The 22,186-nt window shown below is 40.3% G+C and overlaps 1 protein-coding gene across 1 annotated transcript in view; it reads right to left on the bottom strand.

Moving 5' to 3' along the window:
• The window catches only part of FH (fumarate hydratase), a 32,296-nt gene extending 10,487 nt beyond the window's left edge, over positions 1-21,809 (bottom strand). The window contains exons 1-5 of the mRNA XM_036121618.2: positions 21,644-21,809; positions 7,456-7,590; positions 4,704-4,814; positions 2,788-2,964; positions 364-546 (exon numbers count right to left, since the gene is read on the bottom strand). Of these exons, the coding sequence (XP_035977511.2) occupies positions 364-546; positions 2,788-2,964; positions 4,704-4,814; positions 7,456-7,590; positions 21,644-21,769 (732 nt within the window). The 5' untranslated portion in view covers positions 21,770-21,809. The remainder of the gene's footprint in view (positions 1-363; positions 547-2,787; positions 2,965-4,703; positions 4,815-7,455; positions 7,591-21,643) is intronic.
• Positions 21,810-22,186: the final 377 nt, after the last annotated feature.

The following is a 22,186-nucleotide window of genomic DNA, read 5'->3' as shown; positions in this document are numbered from 1 at the left end:
ACATGAACCAATTCTAACCTCCCAACTGGGTTAGGATACAGATGTTATTTTCCTCATTTGAAAGCTCAGAAAACTGAGGCACAGAAAAGCTCACTAATTTTCCCAAGGTCCTGAAGCTTGTACATAGCAAAGCTAACCTCTCAACCCGAGCCAACTGCCCCGAGACTGGCTCACGGTCCGCATGCTGTGCTCTTCCCCTCAGAAGGTGTCAATAAAACTCCTGACGGGTTAATGCAGAATAATCTCTGCCACTGAACTGAACTGTTACAACCTGGCCTTCTAAACTAGTGCGATTTAGAGGGTAATATGTTGGCCATTTGTACCAATCCCCAAACTGAGTCCCATCCAGACACACTCCTCTACCTGCCCGAGGGTGAGAGGAACAGCATCCTGTGTGTGAGTACGCCCAATTTTGATGATATGGGCAAACTCTTTAGATTTTGCATCGAGAGCATCGTGCAGCTTCTGGAGTCCGGGCAGGAGCACCTCATGGACTTCCACAGCGGCGGCGATGTGCATTGCCGTGGGAAATGTGTCGTTCGAGCTCTGTTGGAAAATTTACACAAAATGGTAAAATGTTAAATCAGAAGCAACAAAAAACACACTTGAATGTCTCCACTAAAAATCTCACTAAATGATTATTCAAAACTCATGTCTTTAGTGCTCCATGACATCGATGTGTGGCAAGCCATAGGTCACTTAAGGTCAAAGCAGCAGCAGCTGGGTTTAATGAACTCAGGACTGTAGCCTGTATGCCACCTGCTCTTATGTACTATTACCACATCTGCTAGTAAATGACAGCACAACATCAAGTGCATGTAAAGATAGCAGTAATACTGGCAGATATCTACAGTTATACAGTACAGTCTTTTATTAAACTTGAGTAAAATTCTTGTCAGGTAGTTCATCACTTTAAAAATAGGAAAACCAAGCTCTCAAAGAAATGATGTGACTTGCCAAAACATTTAGGAACTGGCAGAACTGGGGCCTAAGCAGGAAGTCCAAACTCCATGCTCTGTTTTCAACTGGAAACCCCATACTTCTAAATTCTTGTGCTATTTAAAAACGATGTATTATTTTTGTAACTTTGTACTATGGAAAACGTCAAACCATTTACAGAAGTAGAATGAATGGTATAAGGAACACTCATGTACCTATAACCTAAATTCACAGTGCGCACCAATCCTGCTTCCATGTAGCTCCACCCCACTCTTCCGCCCGACTGTTCACACTGGATGACGCTCACATAGATTTCAGACTGCAGTACACATGCAAGAGAAGTTTATATTTAAATGCAAGTAATAAGTTTGAAAAATCCTTCCTACAGTAAACTTATGTGAAAAAGCTTCCCCATTAATACATAAAAACATGTTAAGTTACATCTAGCATGGGATCTTGATTTCTAAATATTTTCCAGTTAAGATCCTCCAAGAGTTCCCTGGAAAAATGGGTGCTGACAAGAGCTGGGGCAGGGAAACTACATGAGGAGGCTGGGGCACCTGGTGGTAGAAGAAAGTAAAGAACTGCTTTATAAAAGAAAAAAAGTGTGGGGGAAGGATGCGGATACATCCAAAGAACACAGGAGCCAACAGAGAGGGCTCCCAAAGCCAGAACAATCCGAGCAACAACATAAATAATAACAGTATTGGATTAGAACCCTAAGAATAGAATAAATATTCAAGAATCCACGTTGATATACATAAACAAATGAAGAAGTGTTGGGGTAGAGAGAACAGATCTTCTTTACAGGAAAGTTCCAATTAATACAAGTAGAAGGAATGAGGGGAGTACAAAATAACCAAAGACGTCACAGTCATAACTGCTACAAGCAAGATCCACTAATGAATGATAACCTTCATGGACAAGTTTAAGGAGAAAGAGGGTATTTGCATATCCTCAAAATTACCTATTAATTCTGTGTTGATTTTAACATATGACCAAAAATTCCTTGATATGTCTCCCTTTAGAAAGTGAAGTTTAAGTGCAGTGCCCGAGTACAGTTAGGCCTCCGCGGCTCACTTCTAACAGGGAATGGAAGGTGGAAAAGCCCACCCCCCTTACCAAGGGGTCGAAGTTCACATCACCAGTCCCAAGTCCTGGTGCTATCATGTACCCCAGCCATGATGCAGTAAGAGGAGCCCTTCACTTCTGAACAGTCTTCCCAAAATCCAGAGTCTCCAAACCCAAACTGAGGGATGTTCCACAAAATACCTAACTGCTTTCAAAAGTGTCAAGGTGACAAAAGACAGCTGTCAGAGACTGGAGGAGACTAAGGGAACACAGTGACTACTAAATGCAATGTAGCGTGGATGGTATCTTGGAAGAAAAAAGATATTGGTAGAAAACTAGGGGCATCCTAATAAAGTCTGTCTAATTAAGGGTGCTGTATACCAATGTTAATTTCATGGTGTGATAAATGTACCAGGGTCATGAAAAATGTTTAACACTAAGGGAAGCTGGGAGAATGGTATACAGGAACTCTGTGTGAAGTATCTTTCTAACTCTTTTATAATTCTAAAATTATTTAAAAATAAAGCGTTTTTAAAAAACAAACCAACCAATACAAATACACATACATACTAAATTCAGGTGCCCTAATAGGGATTTTTATGAAGTTTAAGACATAGACCCAAGATTCCTAGAAGAAGTAAGAACATGTAAGAAGTCCTTTCTACTAAAGAATATAAGCCAAATCAACCTTCCCTGTCAAAAAGCTAATGCCTATTTTACAAGCATAATCTCAGGTATTCTTTTCAATTTATAATAAACAAAAGATCATATACTGACCTGGCTTTTATTAACATGATCATTGGGATGCACGGGTTTCTTACTACCAAGTTCACCTCCGAGCATTTCAATTGCTCTATTGCTGATGACTTCATTTACATTCATATTTGTCTGGGTTCCTGATCCAGTCTGCCAGACCACAAGAGGAAAGTGATCATTTAATTTACCTTCGGCTACCTGCAGAAAAAAAAAAGTTTAAAAAATGAATCTTTAAAAATAAGAAACAGTCGATATCCATTTAGCTACTGTGATCAGCTATGATTAAGGAGTCACCTATCAAGTGCTATTATAAAGATGCTCACTTTCCTCATATGCTATATGATTTACTGATGGTGCCACACAGCCCGTGGTTGTCCGGTGACTCCAAGCTTCTGCAGCATCCATGTTCCAACCATCGCTACTTTACAAAGTGAAAGGTTACCTACCCTGAAAGATACAACAATTTCATGGATTGCGTGTGAAAACTGAATCAAAGCCATCTTTCTTCTGTATTTCCAACTGCCTCCTCTAATGATACCCAGATAGGGCCACCTGTTAAGGCCGGCACACATGTTTTTAGATATGTTTACTGTGGCGCTCTGCGGGAATATCCCCCAGATGTTACAGCTGCAGTCAGCATGATAATGAACGAGTTCCCTGAAAGTGAGTCTACTAATAGCTACTTCACCGCACACATGTCCAATGAGTAGCAACTGCCAAGAGTACAGACAAACACAGTCCAGACTTGTCCCTGTTTCTGTGATATAATCTGATGTGTTTGTGAATTATAAGCTTTCTAACAGAATAGGTGCTTAACTTCATCTTCTAGAATGATTTTAGCTTAAAAAAAATCAGTACACACCTTAGAAAAGTATCACCTTAAACAATTACTCCATTTTAAAGTAAAATTTTTTCCTGGTTATATAACAGATGTTCAGTGTGGGATATTTTGAGAAGTGAGAAAAATGTAAGTTACGATAGCCCAACCCCTCAGACACAGTGACTCTTGGCATTCTGGCTTCTCCCTTCAGGCTTACCCCAAGCAATGTGGGTGCATATTTGCACACAGAAAAACACATGTTTTCTGTTCATATTTTCCAAACACAATTAGGATCATAAAATACACACATTTTGATACCTCCCGACCCCATACTTCCTATACGGTAGGCTCTATCGTAGGACATTCTTAAGAAACGAGTTTTCTATGGCTCTACTATATAATTTATATAAGCATGTGTTATGGTTGGGTACGGTCTAATGTGTTATTATCATAAAAAGTACTGCAATGAACAACACTGTAAATACAGGTTTTTAACCATTATTTCTGACTACTTCCTTAAGATTATGTAAGTGAATTAGTGAAATTACATTCTCCATACATATCATCAAATAACTGACTAGTTTTAAAAGGAATCATTTATACATAAAATAAAAAATCAAATATAAGTTTAACAGTATCTCTTCAAGTTTTCTTTAAACTGTAAAAATTAAAAGGAAAAGTCAAGAGATTTAAAAATAAAAGGTATGGGGTGCCTGAGTGGGGCAGTTGGTTAAGCATCTGACTTGGTTTCAGCTCAGGTTGTGATCTCAGGGTTGTGAGATCGAGCCCCGCATCAGGCTTCAGGTGGAATCGAGACTCTCTCTCCTTCTGTCCTTCCCCCCCCCACTCTCTCTCTCTTTCTAAAATAAATAAATAAATCTTTAAAAAAAATAAATAAAAAATAAAAAAATAAAAGGTATAGCATCATCCAGAAACTTTTGCCACAATATTTTAAGCACCATATTAATACCCTCACCAAACAAGAATGCTGCCACCCTACCTTGAAATTCATTAACTTAGGAATTCAGTGCCCCTTTTCCCTGCCAGAGCCCGACAACATCTAGTGGAGACGTGGGTCTGAATCCACTGAGTAAACAGCACACTTATCACCTCCTACCTCATCTGCTGCCTTCATTATGGCCTCAGCAATCTTTGAATCAAGACCATAATCCTGGTTTACTTCAGCAGCCGCTCGCTTCAAGATGCCAAAAGCTTTAATAACTGGGATCTAAAATTAATCAGAAAAATATCTCAAAATTGCAAGTTGCATTAAGCATAAAAATTTAAGATTATTATTTTATGCAAGTGCAAAATCTGTACAAAAAACACTAAAGTAAGTAATGCTACAGTAACACTAAGATTACAGATAGGTATGTAATGAACCAAGATTCATCACGTATCTGTTTAGGGAACCAAACAAAAGCAAATAGGTTGACTCTTTTAATACATGTGTGTGTCTGCCCCCTCCACAAACACACACACATACACACACAATGTACCACTTTTTTATGATACATTATAATGGACATGTGTTTATTTCATATATATATAGACACAAATGGCACTCATTTCACCAGCAAGCACCATTATTTTCCCTCACTGGATTTCATGCCACATTATAATTTTTCCTAATATTTAACTGCCAGTAAGTTCGAAATAACCATACTAAATCGGTATCATTTCACCCCAAAGCCAAAAAGCAAGTTATTCTAGTCAGTCAATGAATGAGGCTTTGACACTCCTTAAGTCACTGGAATGTCCCTCAGAATATTTCTTTAAACCCAGGGTACTACATACACACTTGGGGCTGACGGCTTCTGATGCATCTAACCCGATTTCAAACACTTTCAGTTCGCAGATCTTTTCACTCCCTGCTCTGAATCACCTCACCAAATTTAAAGGGATGAGATTCAGCAACTTTTGATGACACTTCAATGAAGTGGTATCTGGTTTTTGTAAGACGAGAGAATCCTGTATTCTTGCCAAAATTAATAATGCAGATTGTAGTCTCAATCCCACACGAGGTATGAAGGGGGAAAGTGTGCAAGGGAGGAAGGAAGGGTGGGGAAAAAAAGAGTACAGGAGAAGCTACAGTCCTCAAGGAGAATCAAGGTGGAAAAACAAAGCAAAGGAAGGAGTAGGACATGTTAAACCTGGGCCGAAAAGAGGACACGCTGAGGGTCAAACAGAAAAGGAAATAACAAGAGAACATCTATGTTTTGAATTCTAAGAAACTAGAATTAAAACATTCTGAAGTGTTTTACCAAACGAGATAGAAACAAATGGCACATAGCATTAGAAACTTAAAATCTTTAAACATGACAAGGATGGGAATTTAAATTTGGACAGGGGCATACTGCAGCGGTGGCTTAAACCACTGCCAGACTCGTAACCGACGGCCCCTGCTCTGGCCGTCCCAGTGCAGTGACTGACCCTGGTGTCTACGGATTCAGAAAATGAAGAGGGTCACAGCACAGTTTCACTGACTACAATTACAACAAAATGGTAAAATGTCACTGGGGAAAAAAGAAGGGTCTCATTATTCTTAATTTACTCACGTTAGAAGTTCATAATCTTTTTTGGTTTTGTTTTCCTTTGGACCTCAGGTACCCTTGCTGCCGAAGCAGGACCATTAAAATTGAGCCATGCTTACTCCTACCAATAGTGCTTAGCACGGACCTCCTTAGTCCCAGGAGTTGAACTAGATGAGGACATTTTAGGATCAGCTGCTACCCTTTGTCACCTAACCATGTCGTCTGACCCTAGTTTACCTCAGCACCAAGCTGACTGTCGGTGGCAATGACAAAAAGATTTTCTTCAAAGAGTCAGCTGCCTGTTGTAAAATTGTATTAAGCCTGTCAAGATTCGATTGTAAAGGCTTAGGAATGGGCTAAAATATGGAAGTTAAAATGACTGTAAGATAAAAAGTGTATTTAGAAGACAGCTATTAAACAGTGTCTTCCCGGATGAAGCCTGGCTACTTCTAGGCTCCTAGCCCATCCTGCACCCTGGCAATGACTAGTGTTCATACTGCAGCTGGGCTCCAGCAGCATCTGTAAGCTATTCCACCAATTCTTTTCATTCTCTGACATCTCCGAAGCCAAGATGCATCATCATATAATCAATGGCAGGCACAACTCTGACAGCCTTTTTCTTTCTTAGTGCTACATACTGGTGCATCTTCTAACTGAGGTCATCTTAGATTTAATGAAATATGGCAGAAAGTTTTCTAATCCTTCAATCATTCATGTGGCCTTGCACAGATACTTATGTATTATCTATTATAAGGCAGATATGGTGAAGAATAATTTTTTATGTATTTGTGTATACTTTTCTGGAAACTAAAACCAAGATAGAAAGTATTATATTAAAGAAAAATCGGTTTTAAGTCAGTTTTAAAAAATCAGTTTTAAATCAGTGTAAAAAACTAAGTATTAAAACTGAAAATGTTTAAACTAAAATTCTAGTAAAAATCTGAAAAAAACCCAGCAAAAATAAAAAGACAAATCATGGGGCGCCTGGGTGGCTCAGGCGGTTAAGCATCCAACTCCTGATTTTAGCTCAGGTCTTGATCTCAGGGTCTAGAGTTCAAGCCCCGCATTGGGCTCCACACTGGGCATGGAGCCTAATTAAGAAAAAAAAAAAAAGACAAATCACTTAGTTCTATCAAATAAAGCCCTAAAATATTCAAACTCACAGCTCAAAGTAACAGTACTAAACTTCAAAAAGTTCTTTGATATTTTAAAGAGAAACATGCTATTACTCACAAAGCCAATTCCATAATAACTTATTTTAACTCTGTAAAATATTTATTTATAAAATAAAGTGACTCATTTGAATAAAGCCAACACTTCCATAAAACCACTTACTGGCATGCGTTCTGTCACACCTCCAATCTTAAAATTCATTGTAGATCTCACAGTCTGGGCGCCATAATACTTATCATTTGGGACCTTGAGTTCACCAAAGGTGTCAAACTCTATCCTAAAGGAATTTTGGCTTGCCTAAGAGAAAAAATAAGACACTGTTATAGCTTGAAAAGAAACTGAGTATCAAAACAACAATATCCTATTAGCTGGAAGGGGAAAGAATCTTTAATAAGTACTACAAAGACAAAAAATCCCACTGGATTCTTATTCCACTCTCCAGTTCTTTTCTTGACAAACTTCTGTCAGTTTTTTTCTTTTTTTTGAGTATAGTTGACATGCACAATGTTACACTAGTTTCAGGTGTATAACATGGTGACTCAACAATTCTAGGTCATGCTATGTTTGCCACAGTGTAGCTACCACCTGTCACCATACATTATTACCACACCATCCACTATATTCCTTATGCTGTACCTTCTACCCCATGACTTACTTCATTCCATATTTGGAAGCCTGTACCTCCCACTCCCCTTCACCCATTTTGCCCATCTCCTCCTCCCCTCCCCCTCTGGCAACCATCAGTTTGTTCTCTGTATTTATGGGTCTGCTTCTGCTTTGTGTTTGTTTATTCATTTGTTTTGATTTTTAAATTCCACATATAAATGAAATCATAGGGTATTCATCTTTCTCTGACTTATTTCACCTAGCACGATACCCCTCTAGGTCCATCTATGTAATCGCAAATGGCAAGATCTCATCTTTTTTATGGCTGAGTAATATTCCATTGCATATATATACCACACCTTCTTTACCCATTGAGCTGCTTCCATAATTTGGCTGTTGTAAATAATGCTGCAATAAACATAAGGGTGCATCTATCTTTTTGAATGAATGTTTTTGCTTTCTTTGGGTAAATATCCAGTAGTAGAATTACTGAATCATATGGTATCTCTAATTTTTTCAGGAACCTGCATACTGTTTCTCCCCAGTGGCTGTACCAGTTTGCATTCCAACCAACAGCACAAGAGGGTTCCTTTTTCTCTATACCCTCACAAACACTTGTTATTATCTTTTTGATTCTAGTCATTCTGACAGGTGGAAGGTGATATATAATTGTGGTTTTTTGTTCCTTGACAAATAGTGATGTTGAGCATCCTTTCATGCCTCTGTTGGCCACCTGTACATCTTCTTTGGAAAAATGTCTATTGAGGTCCTCTGCTCATTTTTCAATTAGATTATTTGTTGTTGTTGTTGTTTTTTTTTTTTTTTGGTGTTGAGTTGTATAAGTTCTCTATTTTGGATTTAACCCCTTATCAGATATCATTTGCAAATAATGCAGATGTTGAAGACAGACTGTAGAATTCACACACTATGCAGAAGATAAAGGAAAGCCTCTGCAGTAAAAATAGTAATCTTTTCCAATTCAGGAGTATACCTCTTACTGGTCAAGGTTTAGCCAATTCAGTGTACTTGGGTTAATCTCTATTTCACTGGGAACTTTAGAAAATGGTCTAAGAATGATACTTTAAAATTTGTAAATATTAGATATCTAAGCAGAGCTTCACCATGGTCTACAAATACTAAGTAAGAGCCACAGCACGGTGTGATATAAACAGCCCAGGCTTTGCAGTCAAACAGCCCCCCCACTTAGTAGCTGTGTCACCTTCAGCAAGTCAGTTTTTCTCATCTATAGATTAAATGTAAAGATAAGGGAGGATGGGCTAGGTCAGTTCTCAAGCTTTTCAGGGCAATGGCACCCTTTGAAGATATGAAGAAAGCTATGGATCCCTTCTCTAGAAAAATGAACATAAATACATATATGAAAAACCTTACATATGATTTTAGGGAGTTTATATCTTGAAGCCAATCCACCACTCAGAATAAGAATCCAAAGTCCCTTTTCTACCAAGGATTCTACCAAGTACCTCAATTTCTGCTAATAAAAAACTTAACAACTGCTCAACAAATATTTTAGAATACTATAAAAAAAGATTTACTGTAAAACACTAAGAAGTTGGAATTTACATGGGACAATTTATATTAAGGAGACTTCAGAAAGTTACTCAGAGCTTTAATTAATGTGCATTAATTATGAAATAAACATGGTCAGATGATTCAAAAGATTTAAAAATCCCTAGCTGAGTAATCCTGTTTTAGTAAATAGTCCTCTGAAAAATTTAATTTGTAGTTATCTTCTGGGACCAGACAGATTTACAAAACGCTTTATATGTTACAAAGCCTTTTGGATTGCAGAAATAGAAAAGTATCATTGTATCTAGGTAGAAATACAGTAGTGTTACCAATGAGGTACATTTTTTTTCTTTGTCTAGAAGTCTGCAGAGGACTGGCCTAAGCCAACAAGCAGCAACAGCTAATAAAAATAATCACACCTCAGCATTTACTGTGCTAATGTAGCAAATTCTTTCCAAGTATCACCTTCCTTGACTTTCACAACCACTCTAGGAGATTTTACTATTACCATCTCCACCTCAGAGGAAACACTGGGGCTTGGAGAGATTAATCTCAGGGATCACCCACTTAGAGAAGAAGGGCCTGAAACCCCCAAACCTTGGACTGTCAAAACCCGAAAGCTGTTTGGATTACTACTTTTTTGTTACTACTTCCAAAAGCCAAGAAACGGAGGGAGTAACTTCAGATTGGCCACAACCAGCCCTTGAGTTATACCCCTAACCCTGGAGAATAAAAGGAGGTGAAGATGTGTAGTTAGATTTTTCTCTAGTAGGGCTTGGTTACACTTGACACCATGAAACACCCACTTGCTTCCTACCCTGTAGATCAAAAGCACCTAGGGTTTTCTATCTCAAATGCACAAATAAAAATATGTTGCATTATGATCTTTGTTTTAGATAGCCTAAGGAAATATCCACATATGTTAAAGTAGACTTTGGCCCAGTAACACCAGCAAGCGTAGCAGTGACACGGGACACATAAGCTACATTTTCTTCCTCTCATCACCTCGTTACATGACAGCAACACCATCCCAGCTCCAAAGGGAGGTCAGTTTCCATCAGTCACTCGAGGAATCAGGTTCAGCTCCTTGGATTTACATCATCGCTTTCTGTGTTCAAAATTATTAATTTTTCATCATAAAACAGCAATAACTTTGTCCCCTAAGTAACTGGTTTCTATGGTAAAACTCAGATCCATTCAAAGTTACTTGAAAAGATCTAGATGAATATATTTTACTATATTCTTCAGCATAAACCTGAACAATTTTTTAATTCCAAATCAAGAAACAACCACCTCAATCAAATTCTAGGAGCTTGACAGTGATCATTAAAATGTGCAGAAGTCGGGGGGCGGAGCAAGATGGCGGAGGAGTAGGAGACCTGGATTTCGTCTCCTCTCAGGAATTCAGCTGGATAGGGATCAAACCATTCTGAACACCTACGAACTCAACAGGAGATCGAAGAAAAGAAGAGCAACAACTCTCTGAACAGAAAAGCGACCACTTTCTGGAAGGTAGGACGTGTGGAGAAGTGAATCCAAGGCGTTATTCGGGAGGATAGACGGCGGGGGAGGGGCCTCCGTCGGCCGCTTCTGGCAAGTGATAGAGCCACGGAGCACAAAATCAGAACTTTTAGAAGTCTCCTCCGCTGAGGGACGTCACTCTGGTGGCGAAGTGGGGGGTGGAACCCTCGCGGGACAGTGTGGTCTCAGGACCCTCGGGGTCACAGAAAGACCGGGGGTGCCTGAGTGCGGCAGAGCTCCCAGGTATCGGAGCAGGGAAGCCGGCTGCGGAGACGGAGCCCAGGCGCGGGCTCTCAGCTCGGGGTTGCCATAAACCATGATCCGCGGCACAGTCAGGCCACTGCTCCTCCAGCAGGGACCCAACAAGCGGCAGATCCGGGGAGACTCACCTTCTTCCCCCGGGAGGAGAGGCGCGGGAGAGCACCGCGGGGATCTGCTGGGTTTGGAGACTCCACCCGGGGTCGGGTGCCAGATAGAAAGGCGCGGTCACAGGCCGGGTGAGCGCGGAGTGTGGCCGGAGACCGGGGAGACGGGAGTGACTGACTGCTTTTCTCTGGGGGCTCACTGAGGAGCGGGACCCCGAGTTCTCGGCTCCGCCGGGGCGGAGACTGGGAGGCCGCCATTTTCACTCTCCGCCTCCAAAGCTGTAGGGAAAGCTTGCAGGGAACAAAAGCTCCGGAGAGCAAACCCGAGCAGATTACTTAGCCCGGACCGGCAAGGGCGGGGCAATTTTGCCTCCGGCAAAGACATTTGGGAACCACGGCAACAGGCCCCTCCCCCAGAAGATCAGCGAGAACAGCCAGCCAAGACCAAGTTTACCGATCAATGAGAACGGCAGAACTCCAGTGCTAGGGGAATACTGCACATAGAATTCATGGTTTTTTACCATGATTCTTTAGTCTTTCAAAGTTAATTATTTTTTTTTAACTTTTTTCTTTTTTCCTTTTTTCTTTTTTTTTGAATTTTTCTTTTTCCCTTTTTCAACCAACATCTTATCAATCCCTTTTTTAAAAAAAAAAAACATTTTTATTTTTCATTTTTAAAGTCATATTCTATCCCTTCATAGTAGTTACCCGTATTTTTGGCATATATATATAAGTTGTTCTCTCTTTAAAATCTTGAGATAGTTTCTTCTAACAGATCAAAATATACTCTAAATCTCTAGTGTATGCTTTTTTTCTACTCCCCTGCCTGATCACATTCTCTCCCTTTTTTCTTTCTTTCTTCTTTTTTTTTTTTAATCCTCTTCTTTCTTTTTTCAAACAACTTATCAAATCCTTTTTTAAAATTTTTTATAATTTCCATCTTTACAGTCATATTCCATCCCTTCATCATATCAACCCTTATTTTTGTACATATATAAGTTTTTCTTTCTTTAAAATTTTGGGAGGGACTTTCTTTTAACAGAACAAAATACACCCAAAATCTAGTGCGTGGCACTGATCTATAATCCAGCCTGATCATATTTGATCACATTCTGTTTTTGTTTTGTTTTGTTTTGTTCTGCTTTTGTTTGTTTTTATCTTTATCATTTTCTTTTTTCTTTTTTTCTTTCCTTTTCTTTTTTCTCTCTTTCCCTTTCTTTTCCCACTGCTTCAGGTCTTTTCTGATTTGTTTAGAGTATATTTTCTGGGGATGTTGTTACCCTGCTAGCATTTTGTTCTCTCATTAATCTATTCTCCTCTGCACAAAATGACAAGACGGAAAAAATCACCTCAACAAAAAGAACAAGAGGTAGTACCCACTGCCAGGGACCTACTCAATACGGACATTAGTACGATGTCAGATCTAGAGTTCAGAATCATCACTTTAAAGATACTAGCTGGGCTTGAAAAAAACATGGAAGTTATTAGAGAAACCCTTTCTGGAGAAGTAAAAGAACTAAAATCTAACCAAGTAGAAATCAAAAAGGCTATCAATGAGGTGCAATCAAATATGGGGGCACTAACTGCTAGGATAAATGAGGCAAAAGAAAGAATCAGTGAGATAGAAGACCAAATGATGGAAAATAAAGAAGCTGAGAAAAAGAGAGATAAACAACTACTGGATCACGAGGGCAGAATTCGAGAGATAAACGATACCATAAGACGAAACAACATTAGAATAATTGGGATCCCAGAAGAAGAAGAAAGAGAGAGAGGGGCAGAAGGTATAATGGAGCAAATTATAGCAGAGAACTTCCCTAATTTGGGGAAGGAAACACGCATCAAAATCCAGGAAGCACAGAGAACCCCTCTCAAAATCAATAAAAATAGGTCAACACCCCGACATCTAATAGTAAAACTTACGAGTCTTAGAGACAAAGAGAAAATCCTGAAAGCAGCTCGGGAGAAGAGATATGTAACCTACAATGGTAGAAACATTAGATTGGCAACAGACTTATCCACAGAGACCTGGCAGGCCAGAAAGGACTGGCAGGACATATTCAGAGCACTAAATGAGAAAAATATGCAGCCAAGAATACTATATCCAGCTAGGCTGTCATTGAAAATTGAAGGAGAGATAAAAAGCTTCCAGGACAAACAAAAACTAAAGGAATTTGCAAACACGAAACCAGCCCTACAACAAATATTGAAAGGGGTCCTCTAAGCGAAGAGAGAGCCTAAAAGCAACATAGACCAGAAAGGAACACAAACAATATACAGTAACAGTCACTTTACAGGCAATACAATGGCACTGAATTCCTATCTTTCAATAGTTACCCTGAATGTAAATGGGCTAAATGCCCCAATCAAAAGACACAGGCTATCAGATTGGATTAAAAAACAAGACCCATCGATATGCTGTCTGCAAGAGACTCATTTTAGACCCAAAGACACCCCCAGATTGAAAGTGAGGGGGTGGAAAACCATTTACCATGCTAATGGACACCAAAAGAAAGCTGGGGTGGCAATCCTTATATCAGACAAATTAGATTTTAAACCAAAGACTGTAATAAGAGATGAGGAAGGACACTATATCCTACTTAAAGGGTCTATCCAACAAGAAGATCTAACAATTGTAAATATCTATGCCCCTAACATGGGAGCACCCAATTATATAAGGCAATTAATAACAAAAGCAAAGAAACACATCGACAACAATACAATAATAGTGGGGGACTTTAACACCCCCCTCACTGAAATGGACAGATCGTCTAAGCAAAAGATCAACAAGGAAATAAAGACTTTAAATGACACACTGGACCAAATGGACTTCACAGACATATTCAGAACATTCCATCCCAAAGCAACGGAATACACATTCTTCTCTAGTGCCCATGGAACATTCTCCAGAATAGATCACATCCTAGGTCATAAATCAGGTCTCAACCGGTACCAGAAGATTGGGATCATCCCCTGCCTATTTTCAGACCACAATGCTTTGAAACTAGAACTCAATCACAAGAGGAAAGTCGGAAAGAACTCAAATACATGGAGGCTAAAGAGCATCCTACTGAAGAATGAATGGGTCAACCAGGAAATTAAAGAAGAATTAAAAAAATTCATAGAAACCAATGAAAATGAAAACACAACTATTCAAAATCTTTGGGATACAGCAAAGGCAGTCCTAAGAGGAAAGTATATAGCAATACAAGCCTTTCTCAAGAAACAAGAAAGGTCTCAAGTACACAACCTAACCCTACACCTAAAGGAGCTGGAGAAAGAACAGCAAATAAAGCCTAAACCCAGCAGGAGAAGAGAAATAATAAAGATCAGAGCAGAAATCAATGAAATAGAAACCAAAAGAACAGTAGAACAGATCAACGAAACCAGGAGCTGGTTCTTTGAAAGAATTAACAAGATTGATAAGCCCCTGGCCAGACTTATCAAAAAGAAAAGAGAAATGACCCAAATCAACAAAATCATGAATGAAAGAGGAGAAATCACAACCAACACCAAAGAAATACAAACAATTATAAGAACATATTATGAGCAACTCTATGCCAGCAAATTAGATAACCTGGAAGTAATGGATGCATTCCTAGAGATGTATCAACTACCAAAACTGAACCAGGAAGAAATAGAACACCTGAACAGACCTATAACCACTAAGGAAATAGAAGCAGTCATCAAAAATCTCCCAAAACACAAAAGCCCAGGGCCAGATGGCTTCCCAGGGGAATTCTACCAAACATTTAAAGAAGAATTAATACCTATCCTTCTGAAACTGTTCCAAAAAATAGAAATGGAAGGAAAACTTCCAAACTCATTTTATGAGGCCAGCATTACCTTGATCCCAAAACCAGACAAAGACCCCATCAAAAAGGAGAATTACAGACCAATATCCCTGATGAACATGGATGCAAAAATTCTCACCAAAATACTAGCCAATAGGATCCAACAGTACATTAAAAGGATTATTCACCACGACCAAGTGGGATTTATCCCTGGGCTGCAAGGTTGGTTCAACATCCGCAAATCAATCAACGTGATACAATACATTAACAAAAGAAAGAACAAGAATCATATGATCCTCTCAATAGATGCAGAAAAAGCATTTGACAAAGTACAGCATCCTTTCTTGATCAAAACTCTTCAGAGTATAGGGATAGAGGGTACATACCTCAATATCATAAAAGCCATCTATGAAAAACCCACAGCGAATATCATTCTCAATGGGGAAAAACTGAGAGCTTTCCCCCTAAGGTCAGGAACGCGGCAGGGATGTCCACTATCACCACTGCTATTCAACATAGTATTGGAAGTCCTAGCCACAGCAATCAGACAACAAAAAGAAATCAAAGGCATCCAAATTGGCAAAGAAGAAGTCAAACTCTCACTCTTTGCAGATGATATGATACTTTATGTGGAAAATCCCAAAGACTCCACCCCAAAACTGCTAGAACTCATACAGGAATTCAGTCAAGTGGCAGGATATAAAATCAATGCACAGAAGTCAGTGGCATTCCTATACACCAACAAGTCAGAAGAAAGAGAAATTAAGGAGTCGATCCCATTTACAATTGCACCCAAAACCATAAGATACCTAGGAATAAATCTAACCAAAGAGGCAAAGGATCTGTACTCAGAAAACTATAAAATACTCATGAAAGAAATTGAGGAAGACACAAAGAAATGGAAAAACGTTCCATGCTCAGGGGTTGGAAGAACAAATATTGTGAAGATGTCAATGCTACCTAGAGCAATCTACACATTCAATGCAATCCCCATCAAAATACCATCCACTTTCTTCAAAGAAATGGAACAAATAATCCTAAAATTTGTATGGAACCAGAAAAGACCCCGCATAGCCAGAGGAATGTTGAAAAAGAAAAGCAAAGCTGGCGGCATCACAATTCCAGACTTCCAGCTCTACTACAAAGCTGTCATCATCAAGACAGTATGGTACTGGCACGAAAACAGACACATAGATCAATGGAACAGAATAGAGAGCCCAGAAATGGACCCTCAACTATATGGTCAACTCATCTTTGACAAAGCAGGAAAGAATGTCCAATGGAAAAAAGACAGTCTCTTCAACAAATGGTGTTGGGAAAATTGGACAGCCACATGCAGAAGAATGAAACTGGACCATTTCCTTACACCACACACAAAAATAGACTCCAAATGGTTGAAAGACCTCAATGTGAGACAGGAGTCCATCAAAATCCTAAAGGAGAACACAGGCAGCAACCTCTTCGACCTCAGCCGCAGCAACTTCTTCCTAGAAACATCGCCAAAGGCAAGGGAAGCAAGGGCAAATATGAACTATTGGGACTTCATCAAGACCAAAAGCTTTTGCACAGCAAAGGAAACAGTCAACAAAACCAAAAGACAACCGACAGAATGGGAGAAGATATTTGCAAATGACATATTAGATAAAGGGCTAGTATCCAAAATCTATAAAGAACTCATCAAACTCAACACCAAAAGAACAAAGAATCCAATCAAGAAATGGGCAGAAGACATGAACAGACATTTTTCCAAAGAAGACATCCAAATGGCCAACAGACACATGAAAAAGTGTTCAATATCGCTCGGCATCAGGGAAATCCAAATCAAAACCTCAATGAGATACCACCTCACACCAGTCAGAATGGCTAAAATTAACAAGTCAGGAAATGACAGATGTTGGCGGGGATGCGGAGAAAGGGGAACCCTCCTACACTGTTGGTGGGAATGCAAGCTGGTGCAGCCACTCTGGAAAACAGTGTGGAGGTTCCTCAAAAAGTTGAAAATAGAGCTACCATATGACCCAGCAATTGCACTACTGGGTATTTACCCCAAAGATACAAAAGTAGGGACCCGAAAGGCTACATGCACCCCGATGTTTATAGCAGCAATGTCCACAATAGCCAAACTGTGGAAAGAGCCAAGATGTCCATCAACAGATGAATGGATAAAGAAGATGTGGTATATATACACAATGGAATATTATGCAGCCATCAAAAGGAATAAGATCTTGCCATTTGCAACGACGTGGATGGAACTGGAGGGTATTATGCTGAGCGAAATAAGTCAAACAGAGAAAGACATGTATCATATGACCTCACTGATATGAGGAATTCTTAATCTCAGGAAACAAACTGAGGGTTGCTGGAGTGGGGGGTGGGGTGGGAGGGATGGGGTGACTGGGTGATGGACACTGGGGAGGGTATGTGTTCTGGTAAGCGCTGTGAATTGTGCAAGACTGTTGAATCTCAGATCTGTACCTCTGAAACAAATAATGCAATATATGTTAAGAAAGAAAAAAAGAAGAAGAAGAATGTAGCAGGAGGGGAAGAATGAAGGGGGGGAAATCGGAGGGGGAGAAGAACCATGAGAGACGATGGACTCTGAAAAACAAACTGAGGGTTCTAGAGGGGAGGGGGTTGGGAGGATGGGTTAGCCTGGTGATGGGTATTGAGGAGGGCACGTTCTGCATGGAGCACTGGGTGTTATGCACAAACAATGAATCATGGAACACTGTATCTAAAACTAATGATGTAATGTATGGGGATTAACATAACAATAAAAAAATTTAAAAAAAATGTGCAGAAGTCAATTGTGGCTGAAAACACAATGTCAGCAAAAAATTCAAAAAATATGCTTACTGTCCCTATAATAAAAATCAACATCCCAAATTTGCAATAATAAACATTGTTTGCAGCAGCTTAGGTAGCTACTAACAAACTGTTGCAAGAAGCCAAAGTTATCTCTTTATTTGAACCCCAGGAAATCTATAGGTTGCATAAATTTGTAAAATAGAAACTGAAAGGATGCTGTAAAATACTTTGCAAGGCACCAGGAATTAGAGAAAACTATCTGTCAGAGAAGGCTATGTTTATGCGGGGTCAGCATCTATTAGAGAAGCTCATATACATATATATATATATATATATATATATATATAAATGTAGAAAAAGAGAGAGAGAGAGAGGAACTATGAACCAGGTAACTTTCCCAATCTCTTCATTCTTCTCAAAAACCTACAGAAGCCAAATTTCTTTAAGTGTTCTTTACAGTAACCCACAGAAAAGACCTTTATACAGTGATCTGGTACTACATAAACACATGCATATATGCACACAAGGCTGAAATAAAAACTTCACAAAACAGCAGGAAAATTTTTTCTTCTATGCCATTCTATTCTGTCAAAATAATAATAATAATGTTGGTAACTACCCACTACATTGATTTCACCATCCACTAATGAGTCCACCTAAGGTCTGAAAAGCACTCGTGTTGTTTTCAAGATTTTCCACATTATCGTGTACATTATCTCTTCCCAGTAGCTTGGGCAAGAAAAGGAGGAATGCTCATCCTGAATTAATGAGAAAATAATCAGTGCTTTTGATGAAAAATGAAGCGATGAATGGCATCTCTTAAATACATGTTTTTAATTCATACAACATAATCCACTATTACAAAAAACTAGTGTTTCTGAAAACCGTGCCTTCACATGCCATAATTCAGAAAGAGTTTCTAGCAGAAGGCAGTTTATCACTTCAGGGTAACGCCATGGTTTAAGTTTAACTGGCCAGGCATGGGGCAGGCACAAAGTGCAATTTGCCATGGGTTCCTGTGAGATCCGTGTTCATTTCAAATCACCTCCCCTTCTGGAGAAGCATGAAGGGTAATGGTCATGTTCACTGTAGTCTTATTGTCATTAGGCCCTAGAAATACAAAGTACTATTGTAAGCAGCTGTTAACCCCAGGAACCTCCGAAATTAATGAGGTGTTCTCAAAATCTGAATGCCAGTCTAAACCTGAAAGGTCAAAAATATGGGCCTTGAGCCTCTAAGATGTTCCCATGTACATTCATGTGTAAGATAACCATTAACTAAACCATGAAATCTCCTAAAGAAACAAAATGCCTTTCAGATTCTGTTTAAAGTGGGTTAAAAGAGTATTTCAGTATTCAAGAAAATCCAAATCATTTCTCATGTAAAAGGACTATCCAAAGATATAAAATCCACTATTTGACTTCATTGTGTTCGGGTTTTCGGTTTCTTTCTGAAGAAGTCTGTCTGGTCTTAAAATGTGGGTACTAAGGAGGGCACGTGTTGTGATGAGCACTGGGTGTTATACGCAACTAATGAATCACTGAACACTACATCAAAAACTAATGATGTACTACACAGTGGCTAACTGAACATAATAATAATAAAGATTTCTCAAATTCATAAACTTCTGCTTCCTTCCAAAAAAAAAAAAATGTAGGGTTACCAAGTCTTGCAATACTGGCAAATACATAATAAATGTTTTTTTAAGATTTTTTATTTATTTATTTGACAGAGAGATAGAAGCACTAGTAGGAAGAGAGGCAGGCAGAGGGAGAACCAGGCTCCCCGCTGAGCAGGGAGCCTGATGCGGGACTTGATCCCAGGACCCTGGGATCATGACCTGAGCTGAAGGCAGCCGCTTAACTGACTGAGCCACCCAGGCGCCCCTACATAATAAATGTTTTATTGATATTACATTGCAATACAGAAGATATTATCTATGTTTCCAGACTTTACAGCCATTCTGCAGATCATTAAAGAAATAAACAAAAGTGACTTTAAAAGATGTATGGCTTCCCTATCCACCATGCTAGCAAAGCAGTATCATAGCTGTTCTCCATTAGACATTCTTACTCTCACTGCACTATTTCTCCTGGGTAGTTTTTATCACATGGTAACTAACTGTGCATCATTTCTTTGCTTATTTAATCTCCCCTGCCAGTCTCTAAACTCTATGCCTGTAATGACTGTCTTTTTTTCATAGGGCCCAATACATAGCAGGCATTCAATAAATACGTTATCTTCCTACTGGATAAACATTCGTGTTCTTTTAGATAAAAGGTAACTTAGGGCATTTAGGGTTATGTAAATTCTCAACAGTAGCAGTAAGAAAAATTCCATAAAATCAACACAAAGATTTTGGAGTGGAGCTTAAAGGGCAAGAGATATATTTAGAATTAGCAGGGAGAATCTATCTTCATTTGATCTTAGCTATCATTACAACACTAAAAGCAAGGCAGTGCTATTTTTTGAACATTTAAAGCAGGACAGATTCGGTTCTCCAGTCTCCGAGTCCCTTTTACAAAACACTAAATTAGTAAAAACTACATAAATTTTTAAAAGGCTCTAAAATGCATTAAAATTATTAGAGCAGGGAGTTGCAGGAACATAAAGCACCCCTGATTTTGTAGTTTCAAGCATAGTAATGCCATGAAATTACCTTCACGTTTATAGTTCAGAAAATATCTTGGGCCTTTGAATTACGCTAGATGGAGGCACTAATTTAATGAGCACTCACTATTTCCCAAACACAAAGTACTTTCATATGGGCAATCTTGCTGGGTACCTGCTCTTATTTCCATTTTACATGCAGAAACCGAGGCACAAAGACAAGTTGCCCCAAACTCCAACTCTGAGTAGCAGCCTAGGATGTGAAATCACATCTGACTGCAAAGCTCATACTACAGCACAGTGGACTGTGCAGAACTGTTAACTCTTCCTAAACTACATTTATTTTCCAAACTTTTCCTAACAATACACGTGTGCATAAGTATTTATAATGCTCGTTAAAGCCCAAATTACTGAAGGTGCTACTTTAAAGAGCAAAAGACTTGAACCTGGACCTTGTTAAGTTCCTTAGGTCTTTCTGAATAAAAAGTACTGACTTAGCTACAGTTAGATCTTATCCAATCTCCCCTAACATACTTCAGGACACTGTCCCTCTCCACGAGTTTCAAGTTTTACAAAAGTGGGGGAAACCACAGTCAGCCTAACAAACGAAATAGGCAATTTTCATGAAAAGCAAAATCTTTTAAGTTCCTGAGAACCTTCAACCCCACCTGGAGGCCTGAAAGCAGATCACCACACAGCGGTGATAAGAAGCCACAGGTCAGAGGCGACCATCAGCAGCCGGCCTGCTAAGGGGCAGGGGCGGCAGCGGCCCTCGCCCCCGCCTCCCAGCCCGGCACAGTCCCCAGGGCAGCGGCCAGGGTGGGGGCCTCCGCACCGGCGGGAGCGCAGCAGTAACCGCCGCCGGGGCGCCCCCCACACCCCACCCGCCCGGGAACGCCCGAGGGAGCCCCGCAGGACCCTCGCTGCCGGATGCCGCCCCTGCCCAGCGCTCACTCGGGGCGCAGGCGGCACGGCGAGGCCCGGAAGCCAGCCACGCGGGCACGCAGCCCACACCGGCCTCTACCGGGACGCCCCGAGAATCCCTCTCGCCTGCCCGGCCGGCGAGCGAGGGCTGAAGGTCACCGCTGGAAGGCCGAGACTCGGACGGCCCGCGCTTACCATTCGGGCGAAGTTCGGGGGCCGCAGTGGGAAGACGCCCGCCGCTCTGAGGCCGGGAGCTGCGGCTGAGCCTGGAGGCCGCACGAGGCGACGCGAGCGCGCGAGGAGCCGGACGGCGCGATACATGGTGCGACGGGAGCCTGGGTAGAATTTGGGGGTGGTTGAGGCCACGCCTCCGCGAGGGCTGTCAGAACCCGTCCCGCCCACGGCGCCTCACTCTTGTCCAATCAGCAGCCCCAAGCCCAGCGGGTGGGGCGGGATCAATCGTGAATGGCCAGTAAAGAGTGAGGAGGCGGGCTTAACTTCCTTGTTGTGGAGCGGACCCTTGAAGCCCTCGGATTCATGGGAAACTCGTTAGAGGGGAATTATGGGAAAGGAGGTTCAGGTTACTCTTTGCAGCAGTTTGTTCGCTGTGTGAGGCGGGAGGTATGGAGAATTAGCTAATGAATGAATCCGTGGTTTGGTCAATGACATATTCTAGAAAGAAGTATTTATCATGTAATCACTCATTACTGGTTCTCTCTTTGAAGTCTTAAAATTTCT

This window comes from Halichoerus grypus, chromosome 7 (genome assembly GCF_964656455.1).
Source record: "Halichoerus grypus chromosome 7, mHalGry1.hap1.1, whole genome shotgun sequence".
Lineage (NCBI taxonomy): Eukaryota > Metazoa > Chordata > Mammalia > Carnivora > Phocidae > Halichoerus > Halichoerus grypus.
Note: the sequence above shows the minus strand (reverse complement) of the source record. Positions and strands in the feature narration are given on the sequence as shown.